General features: G+C 41.4%; 1 protein-coding gene across 1 annotated transcript in view; it reads left to right on the top strand.

Annotated features, from left to right (window-relative positions):
• The window catches only part of LOC310989744 (syntaxin-binding protein 4), a gene marked incomplete at both ends in the record, with an annotated part of 88,904 nt that overhangs the window by 68,421 nt on the left and 447 nt on the right, over positions 1-20,036 (top strand). Inside the window, 12 exons of the mRNA XM_083976890.1 lie at positions 960-1,066; positions 3,180-3,321; positions 4,054-4,132; positions 10,053-10,141; positions 13,311-13,407; positions 14,976-15,103; positions 15,491-15,583; positions 15,924-15,989; positions 16,109-16,306; positions 17,522-17,638; positions 18,590-18,639; positions 18,728-18,858. Of these exons, the coding sequence (XP_083833016.1) occupies positions 960-1,066; positions 3,180-3,321; positions 4,054-4,132; positions 10,053-10,141; positions 13,311-13,407; positions 14,976-15,103; positions 15,491-15,583; positions 15,924-15,989; positions 16,109-16,306; positions 17,522-17,638; positions 18,590-18,639; positions 18,728-18,858 (1,297 nt within the window). The remainder of the gene's footprint in view (positions 1-959; positions 1,067-3,179; positions 3,322-4,053; positions 4,133-10,052; positions 10,142-13,310; positions 13,408-14,975; positions 15,104-15,490; positions 15,584-15,923; positions 15,990-16,108; positions 16,307-17,521; positions 17,639-18,589; positions 18,640-18,727; positions 18,859-20,036) is intronic.

The raw sequence follows: 20,036 nt of genomic DNA on the forward strand, positions 1-20,036 counted from the left end.
GTCATAGTGTACTGCACCAATGCCCTGTGGTCCATACATTTATGATTACGGAAATCCTGTTTAACCCCTTAAGGTTAAGGGGGGACACTACAGGTGAATAGGGTAACATTTTAAAATAACAGATACAGTATCACTATGAAACTTCCCAAGTTTATCACTTAAATTAAGACAAATATTTTTTTTATTACAAGTTTTGTCTAATTTTATGTTTAAATATGGAAATCAGGCAATATATGATGAAATGTGCTAATTTGCATACATTTCCAGAACTGAAATCTGAACAGTGGATAAAGCTACTTTCAAAATTCTCATTTTATTTTGTTGACATATAAGACTCAGAAGTTTTTACAGAGCGGATTTTGGATATCTCTTTGTATCACTCTGTAAATGAGAAAATACTGTCACCAGCCCTAAAAAAAATCTAATTTTGCCCTGTTTTTAGGAACAAAACATTGTATAAATCAGGCTGTGAATGATATATCATCAATCCCCTCTGTAAAAACCTTCAGAATATAGACAGGAATAAAACTGGAAGGTTTGGTGTCTGTAGGTGCTGCTGAAGTGGAGATTTCTAGCTCAGAGTCTGAGGGAAAACTCACTGACAAAAAGGCCTTTAAAGACTTGTACTGTAAAATTCCATAGATTGTTAATGTAAATGATTGGTTTTTGGAGCCTACATAATTGTTCAGGAGAGAGAGAGCTTTACAATGATACCTGAGAGACACAGCACAGTATGTCACAGTAGCATGTTAACCTTTAGTGAATTTAGGAGAAATCTACTGACAAAAGAGACAAAGTGAAGTAAAACATCCACCTTAATGTGGATTTTCTACCATTACTTTCAATTTTTCTGAAAAATAGCCCTAAATCTCAAAATTGATCAGTGCATGAAAAAAAGTGTCTCGCCAATCATGTTTAATTTTCATTGTGAGTTAAGGCTCTGTGTCTTTGTTGTTCAGGATGGACGTCTGAGGCCCGGAGATCAGCTGATTGCCATTAACAAAGAGTCTCTGATAGGAGTGACCCACGAGGAGGCCAAGAGCATGCTGAACAAAGTCAAGATCAGGTGGGTGGTGTTGGGATTAGGTCTGAATTGATTACTTTGATTAAAGCAGAAGTAAGCGGAATGTTTGTGTTAATATAAATCTTAAATAGTTTCCGACAGCAATCACTTATATAGAGTGTTTGGTCTGAAACACGGGTCTGTCAGTCACTCTGCTCTGCTGTAAGCCGAGGAGAAAACTTTCCTTGTATCCTACAACCTTTATCCAATGAGGAGAGAGAACGGCATAAAGGGACGGTCCTCTCTGTGTGTGCAGCCAAGGGATGCGTGTGAATGTGATGACGTAGGGACTAGGGCGGGGACTGCTAACTCCATCTGCTGACAGGAAGTTAGCCAAAACCACCGGATCGCTTACTTCTGCTTTAATTCTTGGCCATAACTTTCACTGTATGACTTGAAATGGCATGATTCTTTCCTAATAAGCTTTTTTTTTTGTAACGTTCCAAAATTTGTTTGAAAATTTTTCTAAGGTCAATAATTCAAAAGTTGCCAAAATAATCACACTTATGACATTCGAGGACAAAAACGTCCTCTATAAACAACTGCTCTAAAAATGTGTCAGATAAATATTTTTTTCAAATTTTTTTTTACACATTTTCAGTCAACTTCTGTTCTTTCCAAAAATACTAAATATTGTATGTTCTTTTTGGTTTGTAATATTTTTATTAGCTATTGAATGAAGCGTGCGCTGGATTTTTGAAAAAAACTGACCGAAAATTGCTGATTTTCACTATAAAAAATGATCGGAGGTGAACGATTTTTTACGTGATATCAGACCCTTGGATATGTCAAAAGATTAGTAACAAAACTGATTTTGATGCATTATTAGTTTTTTTGTAGGTTCAGTTTTTCCAAAATTGCACCCCCTAGAGGCCATTGACTTCCATTGAAACCACATTTTTCATCGCAGGGAGTTGCAGGGCTGTAAAAGTAAAAAAATAAATACAAAATTTGCAATCTCAGTGGCTTCTCCTCTTCAGAAGAGGTCAAATTTGAAGATTTTACTGTCCATCACCAGATGGCGCCATTTACCTAGTAACCAGGCTATGGAAACAGAGCATATATTTCTAGGCTTTTTTCAATGGGATTTTACATAGAGGATATGGATTTGTTCAGTACTGGGTGTGTGTGTGCGTACAAACACACACACACACCCACACGCTCATGCAGACACGTGTGGGTGTGTGTGTGTGTGTTTGTACGCGCACACACACCCAGAACTGAACAAATCCATATCCTCTATGTAAAATCCCATTGAAAAAGCCTAGAAATATATGCTCTGTTTCCATAGGCCTGGTTACTAGGTAATGGCGCCATTTGGTGATGGACAGTAAAATCTTCAAATTTGACCTCTTCTGAAGAGAAGAAGCCACTGAGATTGCAGAATGCATGTTTTTATGCTGTTATAGCCCTGCAATCAAAAAATGTGGTTTTAATGGAAGTCAATGGGACAAAAACGTCCACGAATGTTACAAGTGTGATTCTTTTGGAAAAACTGAACCTACAAAAAAACTAATAATGCATCAAAATCAGTTTTGTTACTAATCTTTGACATATCCAAGGGTCTGATACCACGTAAAAAATCGTTCACCTCCAATCATTTTTTATATTGAAAATCAGCAATTTTCGGTCATTTTTTTCAAAAATCCAGCGCACGCTTCATTCAATAGCTAATAAAAATATTAAAAACCAAAAAGAACATACAATATTTAGTATTTTTGGAAAGAACAGAAGTTGACTGAAAGATTTGTAAAAAAAAATTTGAAAAAAAATATTTATCTGATACATTTTAGAGCAGTTGTTTATAGGGGACGTTTTTGTCCCCGAATGTCATAAGTGTGATTCTAAACGAGCGATACCAGAGGGTCGAGTTGTCACAATAAGAACATCCCAAACTAATTTAATGTCAAGTTGTCATAATCAAGACAACCCAAACAATGTCAAGTTGTCATTACAAAAACTGAATGACACTTAATGACAACAGTCATAAACCTTTATGACATTGACATAACGTTTATGACACGTTCATGACGATACCTTCAAGTAAAGTGTTAACAGTGAGTGTAGTCAGCTTCTAACAACATCACTGTGTCTTTGTGTTCTTACGGTTCTCCAGTCAAGAGACCACAGTGGAGATTGCCTTCATCCCAGGTAAAGGACTGTTTCCTAGCAGCACATCCCTCCACAACGGAGTCCAGCGAGCAGCCGGGACCAACTACAGCTCTGGACGATTAAAAGTCCACATCAGATCACCTGAGGTCAGCTCACCAATACACAGGCTCTGGACATTTTGTCAGTCGATTCACAGATTTAGTGGCAATTTATTAGTGTTGCAAGTAACAGAACAAATGTAGAGAAAGGGCAGCAGAATCTCTGACTGAATAAAATAATCAGGTTTCTGTCTCCACACATCTTTAGACTTGTTATCAGCTCAGAACCGCTTTTTGGGATTTTTTTTTATTCTAAATTAATGAGAATTATATAAAAATGATACTGTTATCTCTGCTTTTGCATTGGTTCAGTAAAACTCTCTGCTGTGTGAGAGAAGATCTGAACAAGGCTGGATGGATCTATATGGACGTCTTTTCCTGCTATTCTATTTTATCAGTGAAGCCTCTGGAAAAATGATATACTGTATATTCAAGTTTGAGATGATCAGTGAATACGCTGAGAAACTTTAATTTAATTTAATTTACTTGATTTAATTTTGTTCAACTGTATATTCATCTTTCCTGTAAAATGCATTTATCAATGCAGTTTTTTCATTAGGCCTAATACTTCTATTTTAAGATTCAAAACAAGACCAAATGATTATTATTTAATTTTGTTTTATTTCAAAAGTCAATTAATGATTAATCATTGAGAGACAAAGTTAGGAAATTTATTAAATTTGCAAAACAGAAAAAAGTTTGTTTTAATCTCTTTTATTTCTCTTGCAACACTACACATTTTTTTCCACAGTCAAATGTATTTGTGTGTTTTCTGTGCAGATTTGTACAGAGGAGCCGGCTCCAGTGTGTTCACCTTCTCCTTCTCCTGACATCTGCCCACCAGATATTCAGATTTCAGGTACAACACCACACACACACAGACACACACACACATAAATAAATCCTTGTTAACAGGTGGCACCTGTCGTCGGGCGGAACAGCATCATGTTTTTGAATAATATGATCTAGTATCAGAAGCTAGTATCAGAAGCGGGCGGCACGGTGGTGCAGTGGTTAGCACTGTTCAAACCTGCCGGCCGGCTGGGGCCCTTCTGTGTGGAGTTTGCATGTTCTCCCCGTGCATGCGTGGGTTCTCTCCGGGTACTCCGGCTTCCTCCCACAGACCAAAGACATGCAGGTTATATGCACTGTGATATGATCTACTTACACAGCTGGAATAAAATTTAAAAAATGAAATGCGGGATCAGGGTTCGAACCCCGGTACAAACCTCGTGTTTTGACTTCACTCCTCCATTTCCCCTGCCCCGTTAACGCGCACCACCGTTACTTAGCAACGCGGTGGCGGTGGGCGGGCGCGAGTCATGACGCATTTGCATACTCATGGATATTCATAGAATCTGGATTTTTGAAAACCCTAACCCTGTGGGAAAGCAATTTTAAACAAAAAATAGTCATAACAGAGCATTTTTACAAATTTTAAAATGACTCTTTAGGGGGACTTTAAAATATCCATCCATCCATTAGACATACTGCTTATCTATGCAGGCTGACAGGGATCTTGGAATTTTTTGGGCCATTTTTTTATGTTAGCAGACTTGTTGATGTGAGTTGATCCTCTGAGGTACTGGTGCTTGTGTTCCACTGACACACACCAGCAACCAACCACTGTCCAGCTGCTGTTGGTAGACAAAAACCCCCCTCACCATCTGTACCATGGCTTTTTACAAAGCAGCTCTGCCATCAAATAACCTTTAAAGGACTGGTAAACACCTGCCAAATCAGAGCTGAGACTTTCTGTGATTTGTCCCAGAAGTACCTCGTATCAGATGTATGAGATAAACCCTGCTGATCAAGAATGAAAAACGGGGAACATTTGCTCCCTTACAGAGATTGGGGATTAGGTAGAGAGGGGAGGAGAGGATGGGATTTAAATGAAACCACTGCACAGTAGGGGACCTACGAGTGCACAGGAATATGAGGGATCACAGCAGAGCCCTGTCTTAATAACGTTGGGTGTAATGCGTCATTGTTTTCAGCAGCAGTGACTCTATGTTGTGGACAGAGAATCAAGAAACAAGAAGAACACAGGGGGCAGAGAAAAACTATGAAGCCAAGTCGTTAAATTAGTTTGTCGACACATTCTTTTACTACATTTTTAACCACTCTGTTAAAATGTGGAAATAGCCTATACACACAACACTGAGCAGAGTTTGAAACAACCACAAACTCACCTGAAAACTCTCAGCGGTATTTACAGTAGTTTGGTGTCCAGCCACAGTGACATTACACATGATGACATGCTGCTGCCCCAGCAGACAGCAGCATCAAACAGTTCATGGCCAGTGCCCATCACTAACTGATAAAACATGTGTAGGATTTTACTGCAGGAATCAAAGGACCTGAGCATCCTCAGGAAAAATCCAGCTCTGCCAATTCCAGTAGAAGATAGAGACCAGTCCAGTTCACTATCCAGGTGCACACCTAGTAGGGGGGTGGGAATCTTTTACTATCTCACAATTAGATTTGATTCTGATTTTTGGGGCTATGATTCCATTCAAAATCGATTTTCAATTCAAAACGATTTGATTCATAATGATTTCTGCTTCAGTCTCTCAGTGTGCAAAGGATCCTCATGATCTACTCCAGTCTGCTTTGCAAGACAGAATGACTAAAGTGTCTTTTTCACATTTATTGATTTCTTAAACATTTATCCATGCTTAGATGGAATTGTTGAAACTGTTGCATAAAAGTAATATCACATATTGCTTAAGTAACAAAATTAAAAGTGCCTCTTTATTAAAAAAAATACTGCAGTTAAACAGCTGCCTTTTAAATTCTAAGGAAATGGAGGCCGACAGCCAGCAGATTTGTTTCATTTTTTTATTTTTTTAAATCGATTTTGGGACATTTTATATAAATTCTGAATCGTATTAAATGAGAATTGTGATTCTTATGTGAATCGATTTTTTAACACACCCCTAACACCTATTTATAATAAGGCTACACACCATCTCAGTGTCCATCCCTCATATGTTGACTGGCTGGAGGGTGAAGACCTGTGTCATCCCAGTATTTCTGGTTGTGGTAAGATAAGAGCTTTATTCAAAGTCTGGTGTATACGGAGTGAACAGGAACAGAGCCAGAGCTCTACTCTGAATAGTTCGAGTGAAGCAGAAGGGGTCGTCGTGGTGCTGAGGTAAAAACATAATCAACATCAGGCAGCTCAGCCCATCCATCAGCACCCTGCACAAGCACATGGCAGACTGTACACGTTCCAAAAGGCCTTCATTAAATAAAGAGAGAGCTGGAGATAGGGAGTTCATCATTATGCACATGAGACTCATTAACATAGTCAGAGGAGAGAAATGAAAGGAATCGGATAACAAATGATGAGGATGGAGCCTGGCTACACGCCCTCCTATCTCCAGGACTGGCCAAAGTTTCACACTAGGTATTCATACCTCCAGAGTATGGAGGAGTGCATGACTGTCACCTGACAGCTGACACTTTATAATTTAAGCCCGGGGACTCTGTTTCTTTGTATAGGCTGGAGAGATGGAGGTGTGCTGTCTATTCTGAAAACACAAGAGACAGCATTGAAAGTGTGTACTGCTCAGAACACCCGCTACAGCTTTGTATTCAATTCAGCTCTATAAAAGCAGACTGGTACATGCCACCTCTTTAAAACGGTACATTGCAGGGGACTTACAGTTTTTCTCCATTGGTTTGGCTCATTTCTCTAAACAGAAATTACATTCTCAAAACTCTCAGATCATTTGGCAAATAATAAAATAATAATCCTCATTTTGGGGGCACTAATCCTCAGTGCCCCCAAAATGCATCGTCCCTTTGGCATTGTGTGAGCACTGCAAGTCAAAATGTTTTGTCACTGTGGCAGAGGAGCATTCTGAGCCCAGTGCTTCATTGATAATAGTTACTGTACTAGTTTTGTTGTTGTTGTTTTGTCTAGCTAACAGAATACAATTGTGTATAAAACTGAAGAAAACATTTTTAGGGTAAGAGTAGCCTATAAGGTTTGACATCACACATTGCACTCATACTGTCAAGGAAAGGTATTCACACATAAAGTAAGTTCCATTCATCAGAGTAAAAAGAAAATGTATACAGTATACAGTAGCCTACTGTAATATAAACACATAAAATCAAGGGAAATTATGATTAGCCTACAGTGCTGTAAATAAATATATGGTATTCATGGTATTATGTTCTTGACTAATTTTGACAAGTGAATAACAGACCATTGTGCATGTGATGATGACTTATAGTATGAAATGATGCTGACATGTTTTGGAGAGAACAACCATTAGACTGAGAATCAACAATCAGTTTAGATCAACGAGATCTATTCACTTGGAAATTGTGCAGCTACCTGTACTTATGTAATCATTTGCAAAGATGTGCGAAGACATTCACAATTTGATGAAATGAATGAGAAATACAATTCTGTTGTGAACATTTGCCAAGTGGTTTGGAGGTTTGTCCATGTTGTTTTGAGAATGTAATTTCTGTTTCGAAAAATGAGCCAAACCAATGGTGAAAAACTAATTGGAGTGGTGGCTAACTCATGATTGTCATGACATTGTCTCTGATGCTGCTGCTGCCTCGTGTTAGTGTGAACGACCCTGCTGGACACCATGTGGTGCAGAACACTTAGTCAATATGACTGACCATGTCTGATTGAAATATCCTGGTGTCAGTTCAGATGGAGGACTTGCAGTTGACTGGTTGAGAGGTAATGAAGAATAAATGCCAGAACCTCAATGAAGCTGTTGACCAAACAATATAAAACAATCAATTCATAGTCAAAGAAAAAGTCCTGATGTGAATGAGAGCAGCAGCTCTGATGATTAGGGTCGTCAGAGCCGGCCCCAATCCTATTTGCCTGGATTAGACCAGCTAAGGTTATATCCTGGGTGCTGTGGCCACTTATCTCACCTTCAGGCTCTTACTGCTTAGCCAGGTCCAGGTCCAGGTCCAGGTGGTGTCAGGGTCAGCGGTCTGTGGTGAGGTGAGCAGACCCCATTCCCCCCCCCCAACACCAGTGATACTGCTCAGGCACACAAATGCTTTTTCACACCATGGCAACAGTGGAGGACACAGGTTTCAGAAGTTAAAGGGATATTTCAACATTTTGGCAAATTGGCCTATTGCCATAATCCCTATAGTCATAGTAGTAGGTTCATTACCTTTAATTGTCGGTGCAAGCTGTTTTTAGAACGGCGGAGCAGAGGTGTGAGCTGCGCGGTATTTCCACATTTTCCTCATCAAACTAAATACACAATCCAACAACTCCAAAACACTCTGGTGGACAAGTTGTGACCTGCACATTAAATAATAATGGAACATTATGAGACAGAGTTGTTTTCGAGGCAAATGCGTAGCCGGAACTACATTTCAGATATGGCTGCTGGGCGGAGTGACTTCAAAAGCACAAGTAGTTCCGAGTATTTATTCATGTGTCGTAATGTTACATAATTATACGTTATTATTTCATAACGTAGTGAATGTGCAGGTCACAACTTGTCCACCAGAGCGTTTTGGAGTTGTTGGATTGTGTATTTAGTTTGATGAGGGAAACGTGGAAATACCATGCAGCTCACGTCTCTGCCCCGCCGATCGAAAAACAGCTTGCACCGACAATTAAAGGTAATGAACCTACTGCTATGACTATAGGGATTATGGCAATAGGCCAATTTGCCCCGCAAAAAAATGGAAATATCCCTTTAAACAAAGTCATTATCAAACTGAGATGATTTGAGTACAGGAAGGCACAGAGACACAGACACCCACCCACACACCAGACATCCGAGACATAAGCAGACAGGAACCGGATTGTCAGATTGAGTCGGGGTCATCACAGCTTCTCGTGTGGTGGGTCAGCCGTGAGCTCCCCTCCAGAGATCATCAGAGGTGTTCAATCCTGTTAGTCAGATGAACTGACGCGTGTCATTATGTGTAAAACCTGTTTGCACGCACACCTGTCGTCACCTGAGAATAAACGGCCTCGCTCCTGCTAATCAAACACATCACATCAAGAAGCTGCGAAGGAGCTTTTAAGCATCATCACATGGTCGCTATCCATCCCAGCTGCTGATGAACGAGAGGTGGGATTCTTTCATCAGCTGCTGTTTCCAGGAAAGAAGCACCAACACCAGGCGCAGGTTACAGACCTTTACTCCGCTGCGCCGTGCGCGCGTGTGCGTTTAAAGCATGGCTGTTGTCACGACAGCAGGTCTGTCAATCAGAGGGGTAAATCCTTTGGGTAGGACGAGGAGGAGCCCTAGCAACAGAGGGTGTGCAGACACACACACTTGCCGCAGCGAACACACACACACACACAAATCTGGGACATACAAACTCATCAAATTAATATTAGGCCTGGGCTCTGTGCCACACACACACACACACACACACACACACACACACACACTGTTCTCCCTCACTCCCATCCATATAATCATCAACCTCTCTCTCCCACTCCTCTTTTTAATCATCTGCTTTCCATCCCCACCCCCACTCACACACCTCCCCTATCACTACACCTCCCACTTCCACCAAATCCAAAGAGAATGTTGGTCCATCCACTCTGATAATACAGATTATCCAATGATATCTCTCCTTGTGTTGTTTACCAGGTGTCCAGTGGCCTCACAGACAGACAGTCTCCTCACCACAGACAGACACTGTATTGTTGATGACACTGTTTTTTTTCCTGCTGTCCAGATTCCTCATATTTTTCTTTTTTCATTCTCCCTCCACTCTCCTCACGTTTTGTTTTTTTCTGTGTCTTTCTCTAGGTTCATCCAGCCAGAGGTCGCCCACAGGGGCCAAACCTAAGATAACGCTGGACCCGTACATACGCCTCAAATCAGACAAGTTAGACTTGGTGAGTCTTGTCAGACAAGTTGTTTGTGGTCACGATGCTCCTTGCGTGTGGTGTTTGCAGCGGTTTATTCAAGCCGTGAGCTGTTGCTCCTGCTTCAGGTTTATTTGCCCAGACAGCCACATGAATCCTCCTCTGCTTCTCTCTCTCTCTCTCTCTGACTCCACTCTGTCTCTCTAGCTGTGTTGTAAATCGCCCCCTATCATGGATGTAGCGCACTATATATTGTGTTCACCATTTTGTAGTGTTGTTCGAATTCTCAGTGGCCGATTTCATAATGTAGTGGACGACAAAACACCCACAATGCACCGCAAAATTGAGTGAACAAGCGATGTACACTACTTTCTACTCCCGTATCCCACAATGCAATGTGATCGTGTTTTGCCAGAGAAGACGAGCAAGATAATTAGCATGTTAGCTACGATTTCTTTAGGTTATTATTTACAAATAAACTCCCCAGACGTATTTGCCTTCGCTCCGTTTGCCTCGCCTGAGGAGCAGGAGTTGGGCGAGCAGCATCCGAATAATAAGAGGCAGCATTAAATCAATCTAATAAAGAAACTGTAGTAGAATATGTAGTAAATACGAGCTAAGCTAATAGCCACAGAACCGTTACGGCTCCCAGTCGGGACACACAACAGTAGTCCCAGTAGTAGACCAAACGATAAAAACGATTAGAAACGATTTCGATATTTCAACAGTTTATTGTCCGAGAAACACAACCACGCAGAATCACATCCTCAAATGTTCCTGCAAGTGTCTGTTTTTTCTTATTTTATTTCTATGTGTCGGGTTTGTTTACATGATTCTCGGCGCCTCTGCTTACGTCACAGCAACACCTGGCGCATCTGCTGATGGTCAGAAAATGACCGTGTAGTGTCCGAATTCTCCTCCTGTCGTTGCCTACATGGTGTAAATGATGTAGTGCACTATATCATATGTAGGGGATAGGGAGTGAGTGGATGAGTGGATGATTTCGAACACAGTTTCTGTCTCGCCTTCAACCTCCTGATGCACACTCACTAACAGTCCACTCTCTTCATACTGTGACTGTGTCACTGACTGACTTTCATATTGCTGCATAACACAAGGTGATAATCAATAACCATCGTGTTTATGTTTTTACACATGGCTGCTCTGATGTCAGTCATTTCAAAGCTCGTTATCCCAAGATAATGAGATATTATCAGGAGATTTTTTTTGTTATCCAGATAAAGAGGTGATTATCCCGTCATCTCCAGATAACAAAGCTTGTTTCTTCATAATAGTGACTTTGTTCATGAGAGATCAGATGTGCCGAGTCAGTATGCAGATGGCAGCTTGTAGTGCTGTAAGTGAAACTCTCAGGACGACACACCGAACAAGTCATCAGAGTATTTAATTTCAATCAGTGTTCAGTCACAATCAGTCAAAATCCTTTTTGATGCAGAAAAAACATCATGTATTACCAGTCTGATGGATTCCAATGTACAAAATAACACATATCTGGATAAGTTACCCTCTTTATTTAAAATTAAACTAAAATACACCTTTGTGTCAACTTTAGTGCTTGTACCTACATTTGAAAGATTTCCCTGAAATATTCAGTGAACAGCTTCACTGGATGGTTTTATTGATATCAGAAATTAAATTCAATTAAATCTAAAAATCTGTTTCAGTTAATCACTGTAAATCTAGTGAGAGTGTGAGAGATAAACAGCTGAGATGATGATGGTGGTTGAGGGCTCAGTCTAATACAGGAATCAGGAAGTATTTGATGTGATTAACTCAGTTACAACTTTTTCACAGCTCTAGTGCCATTTCACCCGTATCCCGGAGCGCTCCCTTCATCTAATTATTGATCTCTCTCTGCTCTCCCTATCACGCTCACAGTATTCATTAGTTTTTCTCCTATCAGCACATTCTCCAGCCGCCCAGCTTCCCACCCCTCTGCCTTGTTCCCTGGCCTCTCTATGGTTTTTGTTTCCATTATTCAGCTTTGATTTTAATTTAGTCCGGATCCTGCTCAGCCATAGGTTGACCCTCTAATCTACCAATTCATTAATAGGATTAGAGAGACAGAGAGACTCAATGTTGAATACAGTTCTCTCTTGATCTGTTGGCTCCTTTACAAATGCAAAATAGAGAGAGGGAGAGGTGGATTATGGGTATTTTTAGCTTTGAGAGACACTGTAATAGGTGAGGAAATGTCACAAAGGACAAAATAACAATGAAAGATTAAACAAAAAAAACTGTGTTATTGAGTTGTCACTGAACACAATACAGTATTTGGATGCACATTGATACACATTTCTGCATATCACTGATTATGAGCCCTATGAGGTCCAGAGTCCAGACCACTGATGGCTGTGACAGGGGTTGAATGTTGTATCCAACATAGTGTAAAAATGCTTTGGTTTATTGTGACTTCATTCACAAAGTCCATGTTTCTTGTCGTTATTAAAGGGATAGTTCAACATTTTGGCAAATTGGCCCATTGCCATAATCTCTATAGCAATCGGTTTGTTACCTTTATTTGTTGGTATAAGCTATTTTTAGAATGGCGGAGCAGAGCCGTGAGCTGCTCAGAGCTACACTACGGAGGCTAATGGGATTTTCTTGGTTTCCCTCATCAAATCAAATTTGCCAAAATGTTGAACTATCTCTTTAACAAACCCCCTGAGAAGCCTCAACATGTGCAACATGTGGAATGTTCTTCCTCAGCGCTTTCAGATTGGATTGACAGTGGATCAAACTCACTTTGCTTTTACTGCTGCAGAGCGCTGTATGAATTTGCATTTTAGCTGAATATTTAGTCTCAGTTTAGTTTTCCTTAGCCAAGGTCTTTATTGGTATTTCAAGTCCTACAGAAACCAAAGGCCAAAAGTCACAGTGACCTCCTCAAGGGGAGTTCTTCAAATTTGGCCCAAATTCACCAGTTCACCATTACATCTAAAATTCATTTAGATGTAATGGTGAACTGATTTCCATTTTGGTGCTTAAAAGTGAAAGGTCAAGGTCATGGTGACAAAAAACCAGCTTTGGCCTTGTAAACACAGTCTGACTCTCTGCTAACTTGTGTTGTGTAACACTAATCCAATACCAAAAACTGTCAGCAGGTAGTTTGCTGCAGTTTGGCTCCAAAATATCTCCATGTCTTCATTTCCTTTGTCTCTGTCTGTCTGTCTCTCAGGCCTTGTCCTTCCTGGGGTTAGACGTCACAGAAGAAAAGAAGAAGAAGTTGAGACAGAATCTGACCGCAGACCCACAGGGCACTGTGGCCTATGGAGGTGAAGCACACTCACAACACACACACACACACACACACACACACACACACACACACACACACACACACACACACACACACACACACACACACACACACACATAACGAGTCACAACAACAACAAGTCACACACCTATCCAGTTTAGTCCACAGCAAGGTGAAAGATCTGTGTTGAAATCCTGTCAAATCACAGGCTCTGTTACTGACTGACTGTGTCACATGGTGTAACCAAGAAGCAGCAGTGTGTTTTTGTGCAGCATGTCTGGGATCAGCCCCCCGCATGACGGATGACTACAGTCAGACTTGTTGTCATGATTCATTGAGTTTAGAATGAATAGTGGTCATACCAAGAGGCTGTTTAGTAATCAGGCTTCATATGATCTGTCTGAATTTGTAATTCACTTCAAACTACACAGGTTATATCCAATCAGCTGCTGGTCTGAAACTGCTGATTTAACCCTCCTGTTGTCCTCCTGGGTCAAACTGACCCAATCTGTTCCCTTCCTCCATCCTTTTCTCTCTTCCTTCTTCCACAATCCCTTTTCCCTTCCTTTCTTCCTTCCTTCCCTTTGTCCTTTCTTCTTCTTCCTTCCTCTTTTGATCCAATTGACCCCCCATCTTTCTTTCCTTCCTTTTTCCCTTCCTTCTTTCCACAATCCTTCCCCCCCCTTCCTTCCTTCCTTCTTGACCCAATCTGTTCCCTCCCTCCATCTATCTTTCCTTCCTTTTTCCCTTCCTTCTTTCCTCCCATCTTTCCCTTTGTCCTTCCTTCCCTCCTTCCTTCCTTACTTCTTTCCCTTCGTCCTTCCTGCCTTCCTTCCTTCCTTCCTTCCCTCCATCCTTCCTTACTTCTTTCCCTTCGTCCTTCCTGCCTTCCTTCCTTCCCTCCATCCTTCCTTACTTCTTTCCCTTCGTCCTTCCTGCCTTCCTTCCTTCCTTCCTTCCTTCCTTCCTTCCTTCCTGCCTTCCTTCCTTCCTTCCTTCCTTCCTTCCTTCTTTCCCTTTGTCCTTCATGCCTTCCTGCCTTCCTTCCTTCCTTCCTTCTTTCCCTTCATCCTTCCTTCCTGCCTTCCTTCCTTCCTTGACCCAGGTGGACAACAGGAGGGTTAAAGGTGTCAACCTTAACAATTACAGGTCTGTCTCTAAATGATCATCTAACAGATCTATTCTGTAGTAGAATCTGTTGTAAATATTCATCCGACACGGTTCTTTTTAGCCCACTCTATTGTATTACAAAGTAAAGTGCAGCAGAGTCACTGTTATTTTAGATCTATGTCATCATCTACATAATTTCAACATGTGATAATATGAAACACCATTCAGCTCTTTTATTCATCTTTCAAAGGCACTCGATACAAACTAACTTTTAAATATCTCATTATCTCTATTAAAAATGGTTCAAATAGTTAGGTGTTTATAACACCTCTTTAAATTCTCTGAATCACTGAGACTTTGCATTTGAACCATTTCTGACCATAGATTGTTTTAATTGTCCCCTTGGTTACCATGGGAACTTTGGCTTTCCCATAGAAAACATTGTCCTTTCTGTGTTTGTCCACTGACTCTCAGACTTTGTGGAGGCCATACGCAGCGTCCTGCAGGAGGACCTGGAGGAGCTGGGTCTAGGGTCGGGTCCCTTCATGTTCTCCTACCATGAAGCAGCCAGCCTGATGGACACATCGGCCTTCCACTCACCTGTAAGCTGCAGCCACAGCTTCTCACAGCTTCTCTCAATCTGCACAGCCTCTGGCAACGAGCAACACAACACAACAAGCAATGCTTTAATGATCTAAAGACAGAAGACAGTCCACTATCTGTAAAACTTTGAATATTTACAGCACCAACAATTGCCTCTTAAACTGAACAGAAGTTGTTTGAGTCAGAGAGAGCCCGTATGAACATGCACACTTTAAATACCAAGGTTTTTATCTGTAAATATTGGTGTCTACCTCAGAAAAAAAAGAAAATCAGTCTGTTTTTGCCTTTTACTGTTCCTGTTTTCTCTGCCTTGGTGGTCTGTAGTGAGAATGTAACGTGATAGAACTGAACAGGGACATGTTGTTTCTGTGTGTGTGTGTGTGCAGACATATGAATCAGAGTGCAGCTACAGCAGTGAGGAGATGGAGCAGTTTCAGACGGAGGTGAAGCAGCTGCAGACCCAGATGAAACAGCTCAAGGTGAACTCACACTCACACACAGAAACACACACTCACACAAAGTGATGATAGTAAATTAGGCGATATCATCATAACAGACAGGACCTCTGTACCTCTCTATCAAACATTTGATAACATTGGATGATCGTAAGCACGTGTGTAAGATCATGAACCCATTGCAAATTAACAGCACGCCCCCAGTGATCAGCAATTAACATGAATAGCCATATAAGGATATTGAGGTGGCACTCAGCTTGTTGATTTATCGACATCCACCATGTTGAAGAGGTCAGAGGGGGTTGATCTGTTATGTAGTCTGGTTTCCCAGCTGTAAAACCCTGCTGGTCTCCATCTACTACAGGTGATGCTGAAGGACATGGAGCACAGCAAGAAATCTCTGGAGGATGAACTGCAGAAGACTTCAGAGGTGAGACATGAGCGTCCACAGTGGTCCTCTCAACATGGTGGACATACTGTATGTTTTACATTCCATGGCTGAGGTTGATTTTTGGAAACATTCACCACAGAGAATTCTCTTGTCTTCAGAAAGCATGTTTGACCGTGGAGGAAAACTCTCGTCTGAAGAGTCGTCTGCAGGCGGCCGAGGCCGAGGCGGTGCAGCGGCAGACCAGCAGCGCTGAGCAGGACTACGAGGAGGTGATCCAGCTGCTGGAGGCCGAGATCAGAGACCTGAAGAACCAGCTGTCCAGCAAGAGGCAAGCACGAGGACTGGAGCCCGGCAAGGTGTGTTTCACACAGGAGTCAGCCTGACTCTGTTCCACATAACATCATGTCATGCAGGAAAGACAGGTGAGAGTCTTTGGTCATCAGACTCCAGGAGGTCACAGCCATTCACCTGGATTCACCTGAAGTATGACAGGGACGATGTGATTGGCTGATTGTAGCGAGATCTGATTAGTGGAGTGGCGTGACAGAAAAGGAGAGTCCCTAACATATGAACTAGTTTAAAGGGGAATTGCCACTTTTTACAATCTGGACCTCATTTCTAGCATAAAATATGATCATTTACTCACCCAGATAACGTTGGTGTCATTACAAGTGTCTTACAAATGATCGTATTTTATGCTAGAAATAAGGTCCAGATTGTAAAAAAAAAAACGGCAATTCCTCTTTAACTCTGGAACAACTAAGTCCAACATTAAATAGCTGATCACATGTCAATGCATGAATAATAAATATACTGTAATATACATGATTGTATATTACAATCTCTCATTGTAGTCTCATTGTACACTGTGATAGTTTCGATAAGTTCATGTTTTGCTAATGATACAGGTTTGAACAGGATTTGAAAAGTTCAATTGGAGGATTTAATTTGTAGGTAAGGTTGCTCAGTTAGGGTTAGAGGGGTCAAAGATCAAGGTTACCAACCCAGTTTAGTCCATAACTAATATAATCTCTCCCAAATGTGTAAGAGGAGTTGATGGTTGTGAGTTCATGTCCAGCAGTAAACCTTGTTCTGAGGCTCTTCTGTCTTTCACAGTCTTGTGTATACATTTCTATACAGACAGTCCAGTGGTCTGCTAATACACTTCTTTTTCTGTGGCTGCAAACTCTGCTGCAGTGTATGTCTGAATATGTTTTTTAAGTAAGTCAGGTTTTTATCAAAAAACAAACATTTGCTGTTTGGGCTTTGAAGCTCTGGTGAAAAGGTTTAATTGACATTGATTGACTGACTTAGCAGCTTTCAACACATTAACAAGGTTTTGGTTGTTTCAGAGGCTTTTCACAGGTGAGATTATGAGAATTACATGAACTGTTCTGAGAGCTGTGAGAGTGATGTTTCTGATGGTGGGAGGTAGAGAAGAACAAAGCCAAATAAACAACTGGATCTGAAGTTCACTCTGATCCAGTCTCTCTTACCTCAAAAGGTCATCAACAAAATCAATGGTGTACGAGTGCTGACACAGTGGTGATGTGTGTGTGTGTGTTTGTCAGGAGGATGTGCTGGTGCTCAACAAGAGGCTGACGACCGTCGACTGTCAGCTGAGGAAGTCTGAGCTGAGCAGGAAACACCTGGAGATCTCCAACAAGAAACTGCTGTGCTTCGCTCAGGTTAGGCTCCTGCAGTCAGTCTGTTCCTGCATTGAGTCACAGATTGCGTCTAATAGGGCATTTTTTTGAACGCGCGTTTGTGTGTGTGGCTGTGGAAAAGAATTTCCCCTCGGAGACGATAAAGTCTCACTAACTAACTCCCAGTTTCAAATGAAGCAGCTTGTTTTTTGTTTTCAGTAGTATTAATATATATTATATTTATTTTCAAATAAATGAATAATTAAATAAATTGAGATAGCAAAAGATAAATAATTTAAAAAAAACAATCAATCAATAAAAACCGCATTAGTCAACAAATTACTGTGCAATGAGTAGCCTATTAAATGGAAAAAATAAAAATAATAGTAAAAAAATATATATATATTCTTAATGTAGGTTACAGTACATTCCCAACAACAAATTAAATATTTTTCATTATCTCCTTCTCCCACTGCCTCCTTCACATCTCCTTTTCTCAACAGTTCCAGAAATATCTTCCACATGTTGTAAATCAGAGTCCTCTTCTTTCTAACAATATAGGTCGGTTTCTCAAGAGCCAAACATGAAGCAGCTTGTTGATGATTGATTACATCAGCACCTTCATCAGGCCTTAAGATTTGTGGTAAATGGGAATTCCCTCCATAATGATCAGTGTGTCCTGCCTCTGCCTGTGCTGCAGACCGCTGGGCACTCAGCAGATTGAGCCAATCACTAGACAGCTATGGAGCCAGTCTGCCCCCTACTGGCTGAAGGGCTCACTGCAGTTTGATAAACCAGCACAGACAAACACAAGGTTGTACTGACTTCTGAGCTCATGCATGGAACCTGTTAGTGGTGCAGGTCTCTTTCTCCTCAGCTCCATCTGAAAACACCTCATCTCTCTCTCTCTCTCTCTCTCTCTCTCATGACACTGATAAATCCCTGGCTGTGTCACATAACGTTGTTAAACTGACACATTATCTCTCTCCTCAGAACGTCCACAAAGTGCTGACAACACCGAGCCTGTTTGGAGGAGAAGGCGGGTAAGAGACCCTGAACGTCACATTATCAGCCCCCACCTCTGCAGTATGAGCGCTGTTGTAATCCTTCCTCCTGTGTGTGTGTTGTCAGGAGCAACAGGTCGTCTCCAGCCACCGACAGCCCCGACACCCCGTCACCACTTCCTGACCCTGCGTTCCAGCTGGCTGTGGAGGCCAAGGAGCTGGTGGAGGGAGTCAGCAGCGTCACCGCTGACAGCAAAGGTCAGAGAGGAGACATGGAGCTGTGCTCAGTAACAAGAAAACACATCAGCTTCTCAAAGCTTGAACTGATCACACTGTGTATGTGGGACGTCGACTGAAGTCAGACAACATATTTTTTTTTTTATCAAGATCAATTACTACTCATTAAAGGGATATTCCGGCATAATATTAAGCCATGGTCCAACACACCGTGACACCAAGTTAGATCCCCCCTCGAGAGATGAAGTCTGCTAACGGCTAGCTTCTCTAGTTGTAGCAACTTAAACAATGACCGCACCATAACAAACAGCGCAGTCTATTTATCCATGCGCAAACGATCAAAAAGCCACTTATAGCCACAAATAATGTTCAGAACAGCACCAAACGTCATTAACAGTACAATCAGGGTCCCAGCACATAATACGAGGCATCAAACATCTGTTAGCTTAGCCTGGTTTCTATTGAAAAGAGACAAAAACAACTCATCCACTCTGCTCCAGTTATACGCTATGCAGCAACTTTCGGCGTCCAGCATAACGTCGAGGCACTGACAACACGCTGTGACCTGCATAAACTCAGCCGTGTTGTCCCTTCTGTTATGACTGATTATATTATTGTAGTTCAGGTTTCAGGTCTAAGCAATGTGGCCGCCAAACATTGGTTCAGTTTTAGTTGTCACATCACATGATGCAGGAAGCAAGGCAGAGGAGAGTCAGACTCACCAAAACTGGAAAAAAAAAAAAGATTTAATATTAAACAGGAAATGTCAAAAATCACACTTTAGCCCAGAATGTAGTTTTCTGTTCCCTGGCAGCAGCTTCCTTCCTCCATAGAAAAAGACACAACAATGAAAGGCTACTCCTTTACCTATCCACAAAAACAAACAACTGATGTTGAAATAAGATAACAGGAAAATTTTAGTGCTTCTAACAATGGAGGAAATATGTACAGGTGTAACAGAGGTCCGCGGGTATAGCCACAGTCAGGAGGTACCAGTAAGGAGAAGTGACAGCGTGTGGCGGTTAGCGGTACTGAAGTTAAACTCACTCACCCATTAAAGACGTGCTAACCCACTTGCCAAGTGGTCATTGAACTCTTGGCGAAACGGTTAGCATCGTCGCCCACGGTTACAGTCTGAAATACTGTATGTGTGTATGGATTTGGGCTTCAGTTGTGGATCATGGCACAAACAGAAAACA

This window comes from Trachurus trachurus (assembly GCF_905171665.1).
Source record: "Trachurus trachurus genome assembly, chromosome: 8".
Classification (NCBI taxonomy): domain Eukaryota; kingdom Metazoa; phylum Chordata; class Actinopteri; order Carangiformes; family Carangidae; genus Trachurus; species Trachurus trachurus.